Here is a 14104-nt window from a genome sequence, read left to right on the forward strand (position 1 = left end):
CATGCAGCATACACCTTTCCCTTCAGCTTCAACGACACTCCCCTCCTCATCAGCACGCCACTCAGTTCCCGAAACTTTTTCCATGCACATATCGCTCCAGCAACCGTTGCTGAGTCTGATCCAGCTTCTCCATTCAGCATGTCTCCGAGGTAGCAAAATGTTTTCACACCTTCCAGCTTCACGCAGTCTCCAAGATCCAACTCAACATTTCCTCCATCTGCACCTCCCTCTGTGCACAACTTTCACTTGAATGTAGCTGCCACACTGGTTAATGACCCTCTCAAACCACTACATTTTTGATGAATCCACTCAGAACACATTGTACATTGAATGGAGTTCACTCCGACACCCTTCCTGCACACAGCACACGGCCACTTCCCAGTTCTTTCCACCTTACCACACGCTTTACCACTTGCCATCAACTTCGTCTTTCCGATATTCACTTTCAGACCTTTGGTCTCCATACATTCCTTCCACTTGTTCATCTTCTCCTTCAGTCCATCCATACTTTCTGCAATCAACACCAGATCATCTGCATACAACAACTCCCATGGTAAACCCTCCTTTATGTTTCGAGCCAGCACCTCCATCACTGCTACAAATAGTAGGGACTTAGTACCGACCCCTGATGCACTCCCACCTTCACCTCAAACTCACCACTGTTCCCGTCCTTCGTCCTTACAGCTGTGCGCGCTCTCTTGTACATTGCCATCACTACTCTGATCAACTGTTCCTCCACTCCTGACTTCCTCAATGCCCATGTCACTTTCGCATGGAACCCTATCGAATGCTTTCTGCAGATCAATAAACCCAAGAAACAACGTCTTCCTCTTCATGTACCTCTCCTGCAACTGCCTTGCAATAAAAAGCGCATCTGGCGTTCCTCTTCCTGGCATAAATACAGACTGCATTTCGTCGATCTTCACTTTTTTCCTTATCCTCCTCTCCAACACCCTTTCCAATACCTTCATTCTATGCTCCAATAACTTTATTGCTCGATACGAGCCACAGTCCAGAGGGTCACCTTTCCCCTTGTATAGAGGGACTAGGGTACTCAGTTCCCAATCCACTGTAATGTGGCCTTCTTTCACCACAACATTACAGATCTCTGTCATTCTCTTCACACCCCAACTTCCTGCTGCCTTCAACATATCTCCCACAACTCCGGTCGGCCCTCCCGCTTTTCTACTCTTCATTGCTTTTATTGCTTCCTCAACTTCCTTCTCAGTTATCTTCTCTGCCGGTCCTAAAACTGGGTTACTCTCCATGTTGCCATCCCATTCATTCTCTGCATTCAACAGCATTTCCATGTATCTCTTTCATCGTCCTTCAATTCCTTCTGGGTCCACAACGATTTGTCCCATTTCATCCTTCAAGCAACTCACCCCCATCACATCACACCTCTCTTTCGCTATCTTGGAGATCTCGCGAGATCTTTGTCGGCGAGGGCACGGTTTTTCGAAGCTGCACATGCTCTCCACGCTTTTGAAGTTAAGTCATTGTTCACAATTGTATTTTGTCGAAACTGTATATATCTTTCAGTGTGTGTACCTATAGTGCGTCCCTAGGAAGTTTATCGGTGTTAATCTTTCATACCTGTATAAATAAATAAAATGAATGAATGATCGTTTTAAGGCCATTCCTTCCCCGCTAGAGCAAGGGTTGGCCTTGCGGGCCCCATGACAATCATGGTTCCCTGTTTGAGGCGATGTTTTATGGCCGGATGCCCTTCCTGACGCCAACCCTTAGTCACCTCTTACGATGCGCAGGGATACGGTGTACCTATTCTAAACCAGGTTACACACCGGGATCATTCATCCCAGAAAGCTGGTACTCAATTTGCCGACCTCGGAAGGATGAGAGGCTGAGTGTTTAATTGGCTGATGAGAGGCTAAACCCCCTGGTGTTTAATTCAGCGATCGACCGTGATTCAAACCCAGGATCCAAGGATCCCAAGCCTGCACCCTAACCGCTAAGCCAACACCAGGCTATGGTGGTTACACCATACCATACCTGTATAAATAATTATCGTCAGTTATTTCGTGCCGCATTTTTTGAGGCCTCGTACCTTGTTTATACGTTGAGGCTTTGTTTCTCTCAGCGGTCGATTGTGGTCCATTTACTTTCGTTCTCAGTATTTCCCAGTATTTTCACCCCGTACTTCCTTGATTAAAATCTTCACAAAAAAAATATATATATATACTTCCTTCTTTGTTCTTATTCGTTGTTCTTATTCGTTTGTTCATTGTTCTTATTCGTTCGTTCGTTCTTCGACCAAGTGTTTCACCCCCATTTCCCCAGATAGTTTTCACTGTTCAAATTTAAAATGTTTAAACTTTCCCCTGAAGTACTGTATTCTGTCGTATATGATAACACCTTTTTCTTCTCCTTCTTTAAAAGGGTGCTTTCAACTTGCTCACCAAATCTATTCATTCCAAAATTTTTTTCCATCTCTTGCAGTTCCTCTCTCATACATTCCAGAAACTCCCCTGCACTCCACCCCCCCCCACCCCCCCCCCCCCCCATCCAGCGTCCTGAAACGTATCTTTGACTCGAAGGTCACAAGAAACTCATTTTGCAATAAATGTTCGTTTCCCATTAATCGTACACTTTCTAAAATCCAATCTCCCCCCTTGCCCCTCCCCTCCAAATCTTCCCCATCACCCATCCCTTTCAAATCTTCCCACTTGCCCCTTCCCTCCTAAATTCACCCTGCACCCCTCCCCTACTAGATTCCCCCTCGTCCCTCCCCTCCTAAAGTCCCCCCTCACCCCTTTCCTCCAAATCTCCCCCCTAACCCCTCCCCTCATAAACTCCCTCCTTGCCACTCCCCTTCAAATCCCCCCCTTGCCCCTTCCCTCCTAAACTCCCCCCTAACCACTCCCCTCATAAACTCTCCCCTTGCCACTCCCCTTCAAATCTCCCCACCCTCATTTTTTCTCCATCTCCCCCCTCTCACCTCCATCTCCCCCAACCTTCTGCCTCGCTTTGCCCCACCCCTCAAATAACACCTCACTGTGCCTCACCCAATCACCACCAAACCTTTTTGGCGGCCCCATCCTTCCCTTTCTCCTAGCAATTCTGAAATCTCTGACACACTTTCAACAGCTCTCCCTACCACTTCCACATCCTACCCTACCCCTCCCCCCCCCCCCCCCCCCCGCATTCTGTATCCGATGCTCCCCCTTCCTCTTCATTGACGGTATGGACCTCAAACACTCCGGGGCCATCGCTCAAATTTGACTGATCTCTCCATACAGGTTGTTTCTGACAAACCAGACTTCATCTGCTTAACAGAAACTTTCATCCTTCATGATGTCTCCGATTCCTTAATATCTCTTCCGGGTTACTCCCTCCTCCGGTGTGAACGACCTGAGCTTCGTCCTGGAGGTGGGGTTGCTATCTTTATCAAAAACTCTCTTCCTCATTCGCCCTGCACTGCCCTCTCTCCACCTCACCCCCAGGAGTACCTCTGGCTACGGCTTCCCCTTCGCTCCCACCTTTTGTTCATATGTGTGTTGTACCGTCCACCAAACAGTGATGACTCCATCTACATCTCGCTGTCTGATAATATGGACCAACTTCTATCTACTCATCCCAACTCTCTCTTCCTCATATGTGGTGATTTCAATTGTCACCATGCCAGTTGGCTGGGTGTGGGTACCTCTCTCACCAGCCATGGCTCCTCAGCAAAGAACTTCTGCGACTCACTGAGACCGACACAATCTGTCAATTTCCCGACCCAGATCTCAGTCAACGGAGCATCTTCTCTTCTCGACTTGGTTATAACAAACTTCCCTGCAAATGTCTGCTGCTCTTCTTCTGCTCCAATCGGCTCATCTGATCATGTGCTTGTCAAAGTGGACATCTCTCTGACCATTCTCAGAGAGCCTCCTCAGCGTCGACGAGTCTGGCATTTCACTCAGGCTGATTGGCATGTTCTTCAAGCAGCCATCAATCATCTGGACTGGTCTCCCATCTCTACCGCCTCTGACATCAACTCATCCTGGGAATTCTTCCAAAGTAAATTGCTCTCTCTCTCATGCACAGATTTATCCCATCTCGTCTTCAGTTGTCATCCCCTTCCTCCCGTCCATGGTACACGGAATCTTGTGGTGAGGCAATTGCCCAGAAACAACTTGCCTTCGCCTCCTGGAAAGCAAATTCAACGGAAGGAAATATCTTATCCCTTTACAAAGCCCGAAACAAGTGTGTGTCCACCCTCAGGAGAGCCAGGAAACAATACCTCTCCACTCTCAAGACCGAACTCACAAACCTGTCTCCCTCTTCCAAATCCTGGTGGCATCTGGTCAAATCCGTTTCTGGTGCTTGTTCTCCCTCCATCCCCTCCCTTACCTCAAATGGCTACACAGCTGACTCCGCACATGAAAAAGCTGAATGCCTCAACTCTGTGTTTGCCTCTAAATCTTGTGTCCCAAACCCATCCCTCTCTGTACCCACAATACACAGCTGTTCCTGGAATGTGTCCTTTCCTCCTGACAAGGTGGAAAAGTTTCTGTCAACCCTCGACTCTGATTCTGCAATTGGACCTGATAGCATCAGCCCACGGGTCCTAAAATCCCGCTCTGCCAATCTTTCACTCCCTCTCTCTGTTCTCTTCACCCTCTCTTTTGCTCAAGGTCATCTGCCATCAGCTTGGAAATCAGCCAACATCACCGCTTTACACAAAACGGTGCAAAAACAGATCCTTGCAACTACAGACCAATTAGCCTTCTCCCAATTATCAGCAAAGTCATGGAATCCATCATTGCTTCGGATATCAAATCTTTCCTCTTCTCAAATGGCCTGATCTCTGATCATCAATTTGGTTTCAGACCAGGTCACTCTCCTCTGGACATGCTGCTTCTGCTGTCTCAACAATGGATGGAAGTCCTCAATGCCAAACAGGAAATTAGAGCTTTCTCCCTTGACATATCACGTGCCTTCGATACGGTCTGGCACCCCGCTCTGCTCACCAAACTCTCTCCTATGGTATCCAGAAAAATATCCACGCTTGGCTTGCGGACTTCCTCTCGAGTCGAAGTCAATGTATGGCCCTGAATGAGTTTCTCTCATCTCCCCTTCCTGTTCAGGCTGGAGTTCCCGAAGGCTGTTCGAACAGCTGTTCACCACCATCTCTTATCTTCCCCCATCCAAAACCTTGATCTTTTCTACCCCCACTAATTCACCCCAGATCCACCTTGTTTGAAATTCCAACTTCTTTCCTGGAAGTCTTGGCAGTGTCCATATGTTTTATACCTCTCCCACCCCCTTCCCATGCCTCCCCCCCAAAGCCCTCTCCCTCCCACAGTTCTCTCGATGTCTCCATGTCTCTCGGTCCCTGCTCTCAAATGTTGTGTTTGTGTCCTTCCCCCTCTCTCCCCATCTTGTCTACCGCTCCCGATGTTATTTGTTTTGTGTGTCTGTTTGTCTTTCTGTGTGATTAATGTTCGCTCTTTCACGAGCCTCGATCTTGTATACAAAAAAAAAAAAAGGCAGTGTTCTGGGCCCTGTGCTTTTTCTGGTCTTCATCAATGATCTCTCTGAGTCTCTTGAAAATCCTGTTTATCTCTTTGCTGATGACCCCACTCTATGTCACTCCATTCTTCATCCCTCAGATCGGCAATCTGCAGCCTCCTCACTCTCTGCAGACATGGACAAAATCGCCGACTGGTCAAACAAGTGGAACATGTCTTTCAATCCTGACAAATCTCACACTCTTACAATGTCTCTCCGAAAGGACCGACTGGACAACCCTCCCATCTACTTTCTCAACAATCCTCTCCAAGAAGTTCTGTCGCTCAAGCTTTTGGGTCTCACTATCGGCCATGATCTTTCTTGGGAAAACCACATTTCCAAGCTGGCCTCCAAAGCCAGTCGCCGACTGGGCATCCTCCGTCGTGCGAAGTCCTTCCTTGGCACACCTGAGCTCCTCACCACATACAAGGCTTTCATCCACAGCTCAATGGAATACTGTTCCCCCCTCTGGGCTGGTGCTCCTGCCTCACACCTTGCTCGGCTTCACGCTGTTGAGGCCAAAGCTTTCAGAATCATTGGAATCTCCTGCGATGTAGTCAACTCCGAGGGCCTTTCACTCACTCACCGCAGGCAGGTTGGTGGTCTTTCTGTCTTCTACCGACTCCTCTCCGGCCTTGCTCCCCCAGCTCTCTCTGTGCTCTGTCCCCCCAATATTCCTTCAGGTCGCACAAGATCTGCCTGCAACCCTCTTATGGTTAAACTGCCAAAGTCTAGGCTCTCTGCTCACCTTCACTCTTTCATTCCCCTTTTCTCCCGCCTCTGGAACAAACTCCCCCACTCCCTTCAATCCCACTCCTCCCTCCAGGTCTTTAAAACAGCTGTTCACCACCATCTCTTATCTTCCCCCATCGAAAACCTTGATCTTTTCTACCCCCGGTAATTCATCCCAGAGTCCTTGCAGTGTTCATATGTTTTATTCCTCTCCCACCTCCCCCCAAGTCCTCCCGATGTCCTTGCTCTCAAATGTTGTGTTTGTGTCCTTCCCCCTCTCTCCCCATCTTGTCTGCCACTCCCCTTGTTTTTTGTGTTTTGTGTGTCGGTTTGTCTTTTTGTGTGATTAATGTTAGCTCTTTCAGGAGCCTCGATCTTGTATACAAAAAAAAAAAAAAAAAAAAAAAATGTCTCCGAAAAGACCGACTGGACAACCCTCCCATCCACTTTCTGAATTATCCTCTCCAATAAGTTCTGTCGCTCAAGCTTTTGGGTCTCACTATCTGCCATGATCTTTCCTGGGAAAACCACATTTCAAATCTGGCCTCCAAAGTCAGTCGCCGACTGGGCATCCTCCGTCGTGCGAAGTCCTTCCTTCGCACACCTGAGCTCCTCACCACATACAAGGCTTTCATCGCAGCTCAATGGAATACTGTTCTCCCGTCTGGGCCGGTGCTCCTGCCTCACACCTAGCGCGGCTTCACACTGTTGAAACCAAAGCTTTCAAAATCATTGGAATCTCCCGCGATGAAGCCAACACCGAAGGCCTTTCACTTACTCACCGCAGGCAGGTTGGTGGTCTTTCTGTCTTCTACCGACTCCTCTCTGGCCTTGCTCCCCCAGCTCTCTCTGGGCTCTGTCCCCCAAATATTCCTACAGGTCACACAAGATCTGCCTGAAACCCTCTTGTGGTTAAACTGCCAAAATCAAGACTCTCTGCTCACCTTCACTCCTTCATTCCTCTTTTCTCACGCCTCTGGAACAAACTCCCTCACTCTCTTGAATCCCACTCCTCCCTCCAGGTCTTTAAAACAGCTGTTCACCACCATCTCTTATCTTCCCCCATTCAAAACCTTGATCTTTTCTAACCCCGCTAATTTCACCCCAGATTCACTTTTTTGAAATGCCAACTTCCTTCCTGGAAATCCTTGCAGTGTCCTTGTGTTTTATACTTCTCCCACCCCTCCCCCCTTCCCACGCCTCCTCCCCCCCAAGCCCTACCACAGATCTCCCGATGTCCCTGCTCTCAAATGTTGTTTGTGTGCTTCCCCTTCTCTCCCCATCTTGTTTACCGCGACCCTTATTTTGTTCTATGTGTCTGTTTGATTTTTTTTGTGTGATAAATGTTAGCTCTTTCACGAGCCTCGATCCTGTATACAAAAAATGATCATAAAAAAAAAAATCTGCTTTGCAATCCTGAATACTGCTCTCTGCCCCTCTTCCGAATTCAAGCGTTCTCCGAACATTTTCCGACATGCATCCTTCGCCTTCTGCCACTCCTTGAACTCCTTCCTCTTCTCGTCAATCCTCTTTCCAACTTCATCATCCCACCACCATGTTTCCGAGTGCCTCGGTGGTCCTTTTGTCCATCGACATACATCACCAACGGCTCCCAGCAGGCTATCTTTCATTGACATCCAACCACTTTCAAGCTCAACCACATCATCCTCTACCCAACTCAGCCTCTCTTTTAATGCCTCCCTCACCGTCGCCTCTATCAACCTCCACACCTTCATTCTCGGTTGGTACTTCACCCGTCGAACTCTCCTCGCACCTTTTACCCTCATGTCGCGGACAATCAAGTGGTGCTGTGAAACAGCCTTCTCCCCCGGGATCACCTTTATGTCCCGGAGGTGCCCACACTGGATATATAGGCAATTTTACGATGTTTCATGCCGGTACTTTTGACGCTATATTTTAAACTCCGATAATGTAGCAAGCAAGAAATCATGCTTTTTGTTCTTCACATTTGTAGGTCTTGACGTGAGATAGACCTTTCTTCTGATTGCTTTAATTTTTTAGATAAGTTTCGTCTTGAAAAAATGTACACTTACAAAGCCAAAAAGGTGCTACAACTACTAATGTGAAGACCGTTACCTCAGTAAGAACCTGAAAAGCCAGTTTTGGAAAAGCATGTATTATCTGCATGCTGAGTTTCAAAGAGCCGTGTCCGTCGTCGGCGTTCAGTTTGATTAAATGGACGTCTGTCAGCTATCAAATCACAACCAAAAAACATATTGCAAAGTGAATATTGAGCATTACAAAACTTGAGACTGAAAATAGAAGATAAGAATTAACTACTATACTGAACTCAATCTATGTGATCGTGAGCAATTTCTCTGGCAGTTAGTGGGATAAAATGTAGTTAACCCTCCGATAATTCAAAACTTTGTGTGGGTTGCATCAGTCTTAATTTACACTCCATATTTCACAAGTTACCCACCGAGCCTCTTAAGCATATTTATTCGTTTCTTCATCAATCATGCATGCGGAATGTACTCAGACCCCTTGAGAAATCTTAACCATCAAAAATAACATAAGTACAAACCTTTTTCCCATGGAGCTTTGCGCATTTTCCAACAAATTCTGCCTGATCGTTGTGGAATTGTGAAGTTGTCGTTGCAGATTGCGAAGTTGTAGTTGCAGCTTGCGAAGTTGTACTTGTATCTTGCGAAGTTGTAGAGTTGCGAAAGTTGTAGAATCCCCCATCGTTGTAGAATGCGAAGTAGTAGTTGTGGATTGCGAAGTTGAACGAGTTATGAACGTTGTAGAGTCCCCCATCGGAAGCAAATTCACATGGAGCAACATTGAAATGTGTCTGGAATGCTTCGTTTTCAGCTGTGTGACAAGGAAAAACAGATTCGATTTTGGTGAAGATCTGAAAATGGATTCGGATACGAGAATTATGTAATTTTCAAGTGATTCTTCACCACTGAGAGATCGGACGAAAAGCGACAAATAACATGATATATTAAAAAGTTATGCACGAGTTATGACTGAATTTGGTGGACGAGTTTGTTGAGTGACAAGAACAAGCCGATTCGATTTTGGTTCAGGTCCAATCCATATCCGGCTTATCAGTGGGATGCAAAACAAGCTGTTCAGCCTGGCGGAGGTATGCTCTCGACCGAGTACCATTCTCGTTTGTCACTACGTTGAAAGTATCACATTCTGGAACCTTTTGAATGCCCTTTATGATGTAAGCAGTCTTTTGTGTGCACACATGCAGACGTGCAAATATAAAGGTGCAGAACAAAAACACAACCTCAAACACACGAATAAATATACATAAGTATAAATACGTTGTATAAATACGTTGTATACTCAGGTCTCGATGCCTGGTGTTGGCTTAACAGTTATGGTGGCTTCCTTGAGATCTTCGGGTCCTGAGTTCAAGCCGCTGTTATCCATTGAATTAACACGAGGTGGGTTGACTCAACTACCCAGTCATCCTTCCGCGGGCGGCACACTGAGTATCGTGAAATGGGATGAATAGGGACAGCAAGGTGAATAGGGACACAAACTGAAAAAAAGTTCGGAAACTTTTTTCGCTGAAAATTGATAACCATACTGATTTGTTGATATTTGGGTTGAAAGTGTTCTCTTGTTTTTTTAAAAAGCAACTTATAGTCCCGATTAACCCCATATATGGGTTAAATAGGAATAAATAGGATTTTTATGGCTGTCCCTATTCACCCCGTTTTACGGGTGAATAGGGACAGTCACTAATACAAAAAAATAATAATCAAGAAACAATCCTGAGTTTCCAACTTATTGCTAAATTGATAGCTCAGATGGATAGGCATAATATGCACCCATAATATGAACCACGGTGCCAATTAAAAAAATATGGGATAAAAAGTTTCTCCAAACTGTCCCTATTTCTTGATTATTATTTTTTTGTATTACTGACTGTCCCTATTCACCCGTAAAACGGGGTGAACAGGGACAGCCATAAAAATCTTATTTATTCCGATTTAACCCATATATGGGGTTCATAGGGACTACAAGTTGCTTTTTAAAAAAGCAAGAGAACACTTTCAACCCAAATATCAACAAATCAGTATGGTTATCAATTTTCAGCGAAAAAAGTTTCCGAACTTTTTTTCAGTTTGTGTCCCTATTTACCTTGCTGTCCCTATTCACCCCATTTCACGGTACCAGCTGACTGGTAATGGGGGGCATTGCATCAGCAGCACAGCCGCACCCTGAGAAAATGATTCCCAGCAGCCACAGGCTGCATACAAACCACCACGAGCATAAATAATAATACAAAGATACAGAAACACAGGAATGTAAATACGTCAACCAGCAATAAAACATATAATAAGGGGAGCGGTAGACAAGATGGGGAGAGAGGGGGGAGCACACAAACACAACATTTGAGAGCAGGGACATCGGGAGATCTGAGGGAGGGAGGGGGCTTGGGGGGAGGAGGCGTGGGAAGTGGGGGGGGGGGGGGGTTGTTGTTGCATACTCACCAGCACTGTCCCCCAACATTTCCGCACTTTTGTGTCCACTCGTGAGGCACATACTTCTCATAGCCTCACATAATTCTTCAAGACTCTCCTGGGGTACGTAAGGATGAGGTACGTTTGGATGAGGTACGCTTGGATGTTCTACGTTGTCCTTCCTCAACGGTTTCTGATGTTAGTGGGGAAGATATGACACAACACGTTAAACAAGATAATTGTAAGATCTGTTTTGACATAGTTTTCGCTTTTTGAGGTGTATCGTGTTGTAAACCATTCCCACCAAGATGATCGAAACCACAACAGGATAAAGCAGCTACACCTCTGGAGATTTACTTTCACACAAGGAATCACATGAGGTATTTCAATGCAGTCGGAGGCCATTGAGCCCATCAAGCATGGGAATTTCTGAAAATATTCACCCCTTTATCACCACAACTTCTCGGTACGTTTCCAATTCTAGGTTAAACCCAACCATTCGCAGAACCTCCTTAAAATGGTAAATTTTGGTACTTTTTCATGCACTGATGTCGGATTTTGATTGGCTCATTTCTTCAAAGAAATCCTCGATGTCTCATCTCGAGATGTAAACACACTGCATGAATTAAGTGGAGCGATCGCATTGGTCAAACATTGAGAAACATGAGATGTGCAGTGCTGACTGGTTGGTACTTACTCGGCCTGACTATTTAAGGAGGGGATTTCTTGCCATCACAACACTTGCCCTTACACAAAGGATGATCGACAAAACAAAACCGACATTTCCCATTTACTGCTTCATCAGCTCTAATCTCGGGCTAATACGACCAAAATGTAACTATGGAAAGAGTCAGCAAATAAAATCTGTAAAAAAAATCCAGGCAGGTGGAAACCCGACAGGAACTTTAATGGATCGTCCACAGAAATACTCCTTTAATTGCCAACATTTACCCTCGCCAGAGGAGAGGGTCTTGCATTTGGGTCCATTTATCTGTTTGTGTGATTGATTGTCCACACAGAATGTGCTCATGTAGGCCACAAGTGCCACCTAGTGGCAGCCAGTATGTAGTACACGTTCCCTTGTTTCAACCGAGTGCAACAACAACAACAACAACAACAACAACAACAACAACAACAACAACAGGCATTTTCAGGGCATTTTCCCTGCTGGAGCGGGGTTCGCCTTGCGGTCCACATGACAATCTTCTCCATTTTCCCCTATTTTCTGCATCTCCCGTTGTTAAACCGCTTGCCCGCATTTCTTCTTCCACCATCTTTAGCCAAGTCTTTCTCGGTCTTCCCCGTCCTCTACTTCCTTGTAAATTCATTTCCATCACTCTTCTCAACCAGTCACTTTCATCCTTCTTCACCACATGACCAAACCATTTCAACCTGTTTCTCTTCACAGCATCAATCACAGGCTCTATTCCCATCATCTTTCGCAATTCATCAATTGTCTGCCTCTCTCTCAACGACACTCCACACATCCACCGAACCATTCGCATTTCCACCCTTCGTTGCTGCTCGACGTTCATTACCCATGTCTCGCTCCTATAAATCATAACACTGCTCACACATGCAGCATACACCTTTCCCTTCAGCTTCAACGACACTCCCCTCATCATCAGCACGCCACTCAGTTCCCGAAACTTCTTCCATGCACATCTCACTCTAGCAACCGTTGCCGAGTCCGATCCACCTTCTCCATTCAGCATGTCTCCAAGGTAGCAAAACGTTTTCACACCTTCCAGCTTCATGCCGTCTCCAAGATCCAACTCAACATTTCCTCCATCTGCAGCTTCCTCTGTGCACAACTGACACTTGAATGTAGCTGCCACACTGGTTAATGACCCTCTCAAACCACTACATTTTTGATGAACCCACTCAACGCACATTGTACATTGAATGGAGTTCACTCCGACACCCTTCCTGCACACAGCACCTGGCCACTTCCCAGTTCTTTCCACCTCACCACATGCTTTACCACTTGCCATCACCTTCGTCTTTCCGATATTCACCTTCAGACCTTTTGTCTCCATACATTCCTTCCACTTGTTCATCTTCTCCTTCAGTCCATCCATACTTTCTGCAATCAACACCAGATCATCTGCATACAACTCCCATGGTAAACCCTCCTTTACATTCCAAGCCAGCACCTCCATCACTGCTACAAATAGTGGTGGACTTAGGACAGACCCATGATGCACTCCCACCTTCACCTCAAACTCACCACTGTTCCCGTCCTTCGTCCTTCCAGCTGTGCGCGCTCTCTCGTACATTGCCATCACTGCTCTGATCAACCATTCCTCCACTCCCAACTTCCTCAATGCCCATGTCACTTTCGCGTGGAGCCATATCGAATGCTTTCTGCAGATCAACAAACCCAAGAAACAATGTCTTCCTCTTCATGTACCTCTCCTGCAACTGCCTTGCAATAAAAAGCGCATCTGGCGTTCCTCTTCCTGGCATAAATCCAGACTACATTTCGTCGATCTTCACTTTCTTCCCTCTCCTCCTCTGCAACACCCTTTCCAATACCTTCATTCTATGCTCCAATAACTTTATTGCTCGATACGAGCCACACTCCAGAGGGTCACCCTTCCCCTTGTATAGAGGGACGAGGGTACTCAGTTCCCAATCCACTGAAATGCGGCCTTCTTTCACCACCACATTACAGATCTCTGTCATTCTCTTCACACCCCAACTTCCTGCTGCCTTCAAAATATCTCCCACAACTCCCGTCGGCCCTCCCTCTTTTCTACTCTTCATTGCTTTTATCGGTTCCTCAACTTCCTTCTCAGTTATCTTCTCTGCCGGTCCTAAAACTGGGTTACTCTCTGTGTTGCTATCCCATTCATTCTCTGCATTCAACATCATTTCCATATATCTCTTCCATCGTCCTTTAATTCCATCTGGGTCCACAACGATTTGTCGCACTTCATCCTTCAAGCAACTCACCCCCATCACATTACACCTCTCTTTCGCTATCTTGGAGATCTCGCGAGATCTTTGTCGGCGAGGGCACGGTTTTTCGAAGCTGCACATGCTCTCCACGCTTTCGAAGTTAGGTAATTGTTCACAATTGTATTTTGTCGAAACTGTATTTATCTTTCAGTGTGTGTACCGAAAGTGTGTCCCAAGGATGTTTATCGGTGTTAATCTTTCATACCTGTATCAATAATCGTCAGTTATTTCGTGCCGCGTTTTTTGCGGCCTCGTACCTTGTTTCTACTTTGAGGCTTTGTTTCTCTCAGCGGTCGATTGTGGTCCATTTACTTTCGTTCTCAGTATTTCCCAGTATTTTCACCCCATACTTCCTTGATGACAATCTTAACAAAAAAATATACATATACTTCCTTCTTTGTTCTTATTCATTGTTCTTATTCGTTTATTCATCGTTCTTA

The 14104-nt window shown here is 46.0% G+C and overlaps 1 protein-coding gene across 1 annotated transcript in view; it reads right to left on the reverse strand.

Annotated features, from left to right (window-relative positions):
* The window catches only part of LOC137428666 (uncharacterized), a 136670-nt gene that overhangs the window by 47015 nt on the left and 75551 nt on the right, over positions 1 to 14104 (reverse strand). Inside the window, exons 9-10 of the mRNA XM_078777272.1 lie at positions 10731 to 10893; positions 8798 to 9087 (exon numbers count right to left, since the gene is read on the reverse strand). Of these exons, the coding sequence (XP_078633398.1) occupies positions 8798 to 9087; positions 10731 to 10893 (453 nt within the window). The remainder of the gene's footprint in view (positions 1 to 8797; positions 9088 to 10730; positions 10894 to 14104) is intronic.

Source organism: Myxine glutinosa, chromosome 5 (assembly GCF_964187855.1).
Source record: "Myxine glutinosa chromosome 5, kmMyxGlut1.1, whole genome shotgun sequence".
In the NCBI taxonomy this organism is placed as follows: domain Eukaryota; kingdom Metazoa; phylum Chordata; class Myxini; order Myxiniformes; family Myxinidae; genus Myxine; species Myxine glutinosa.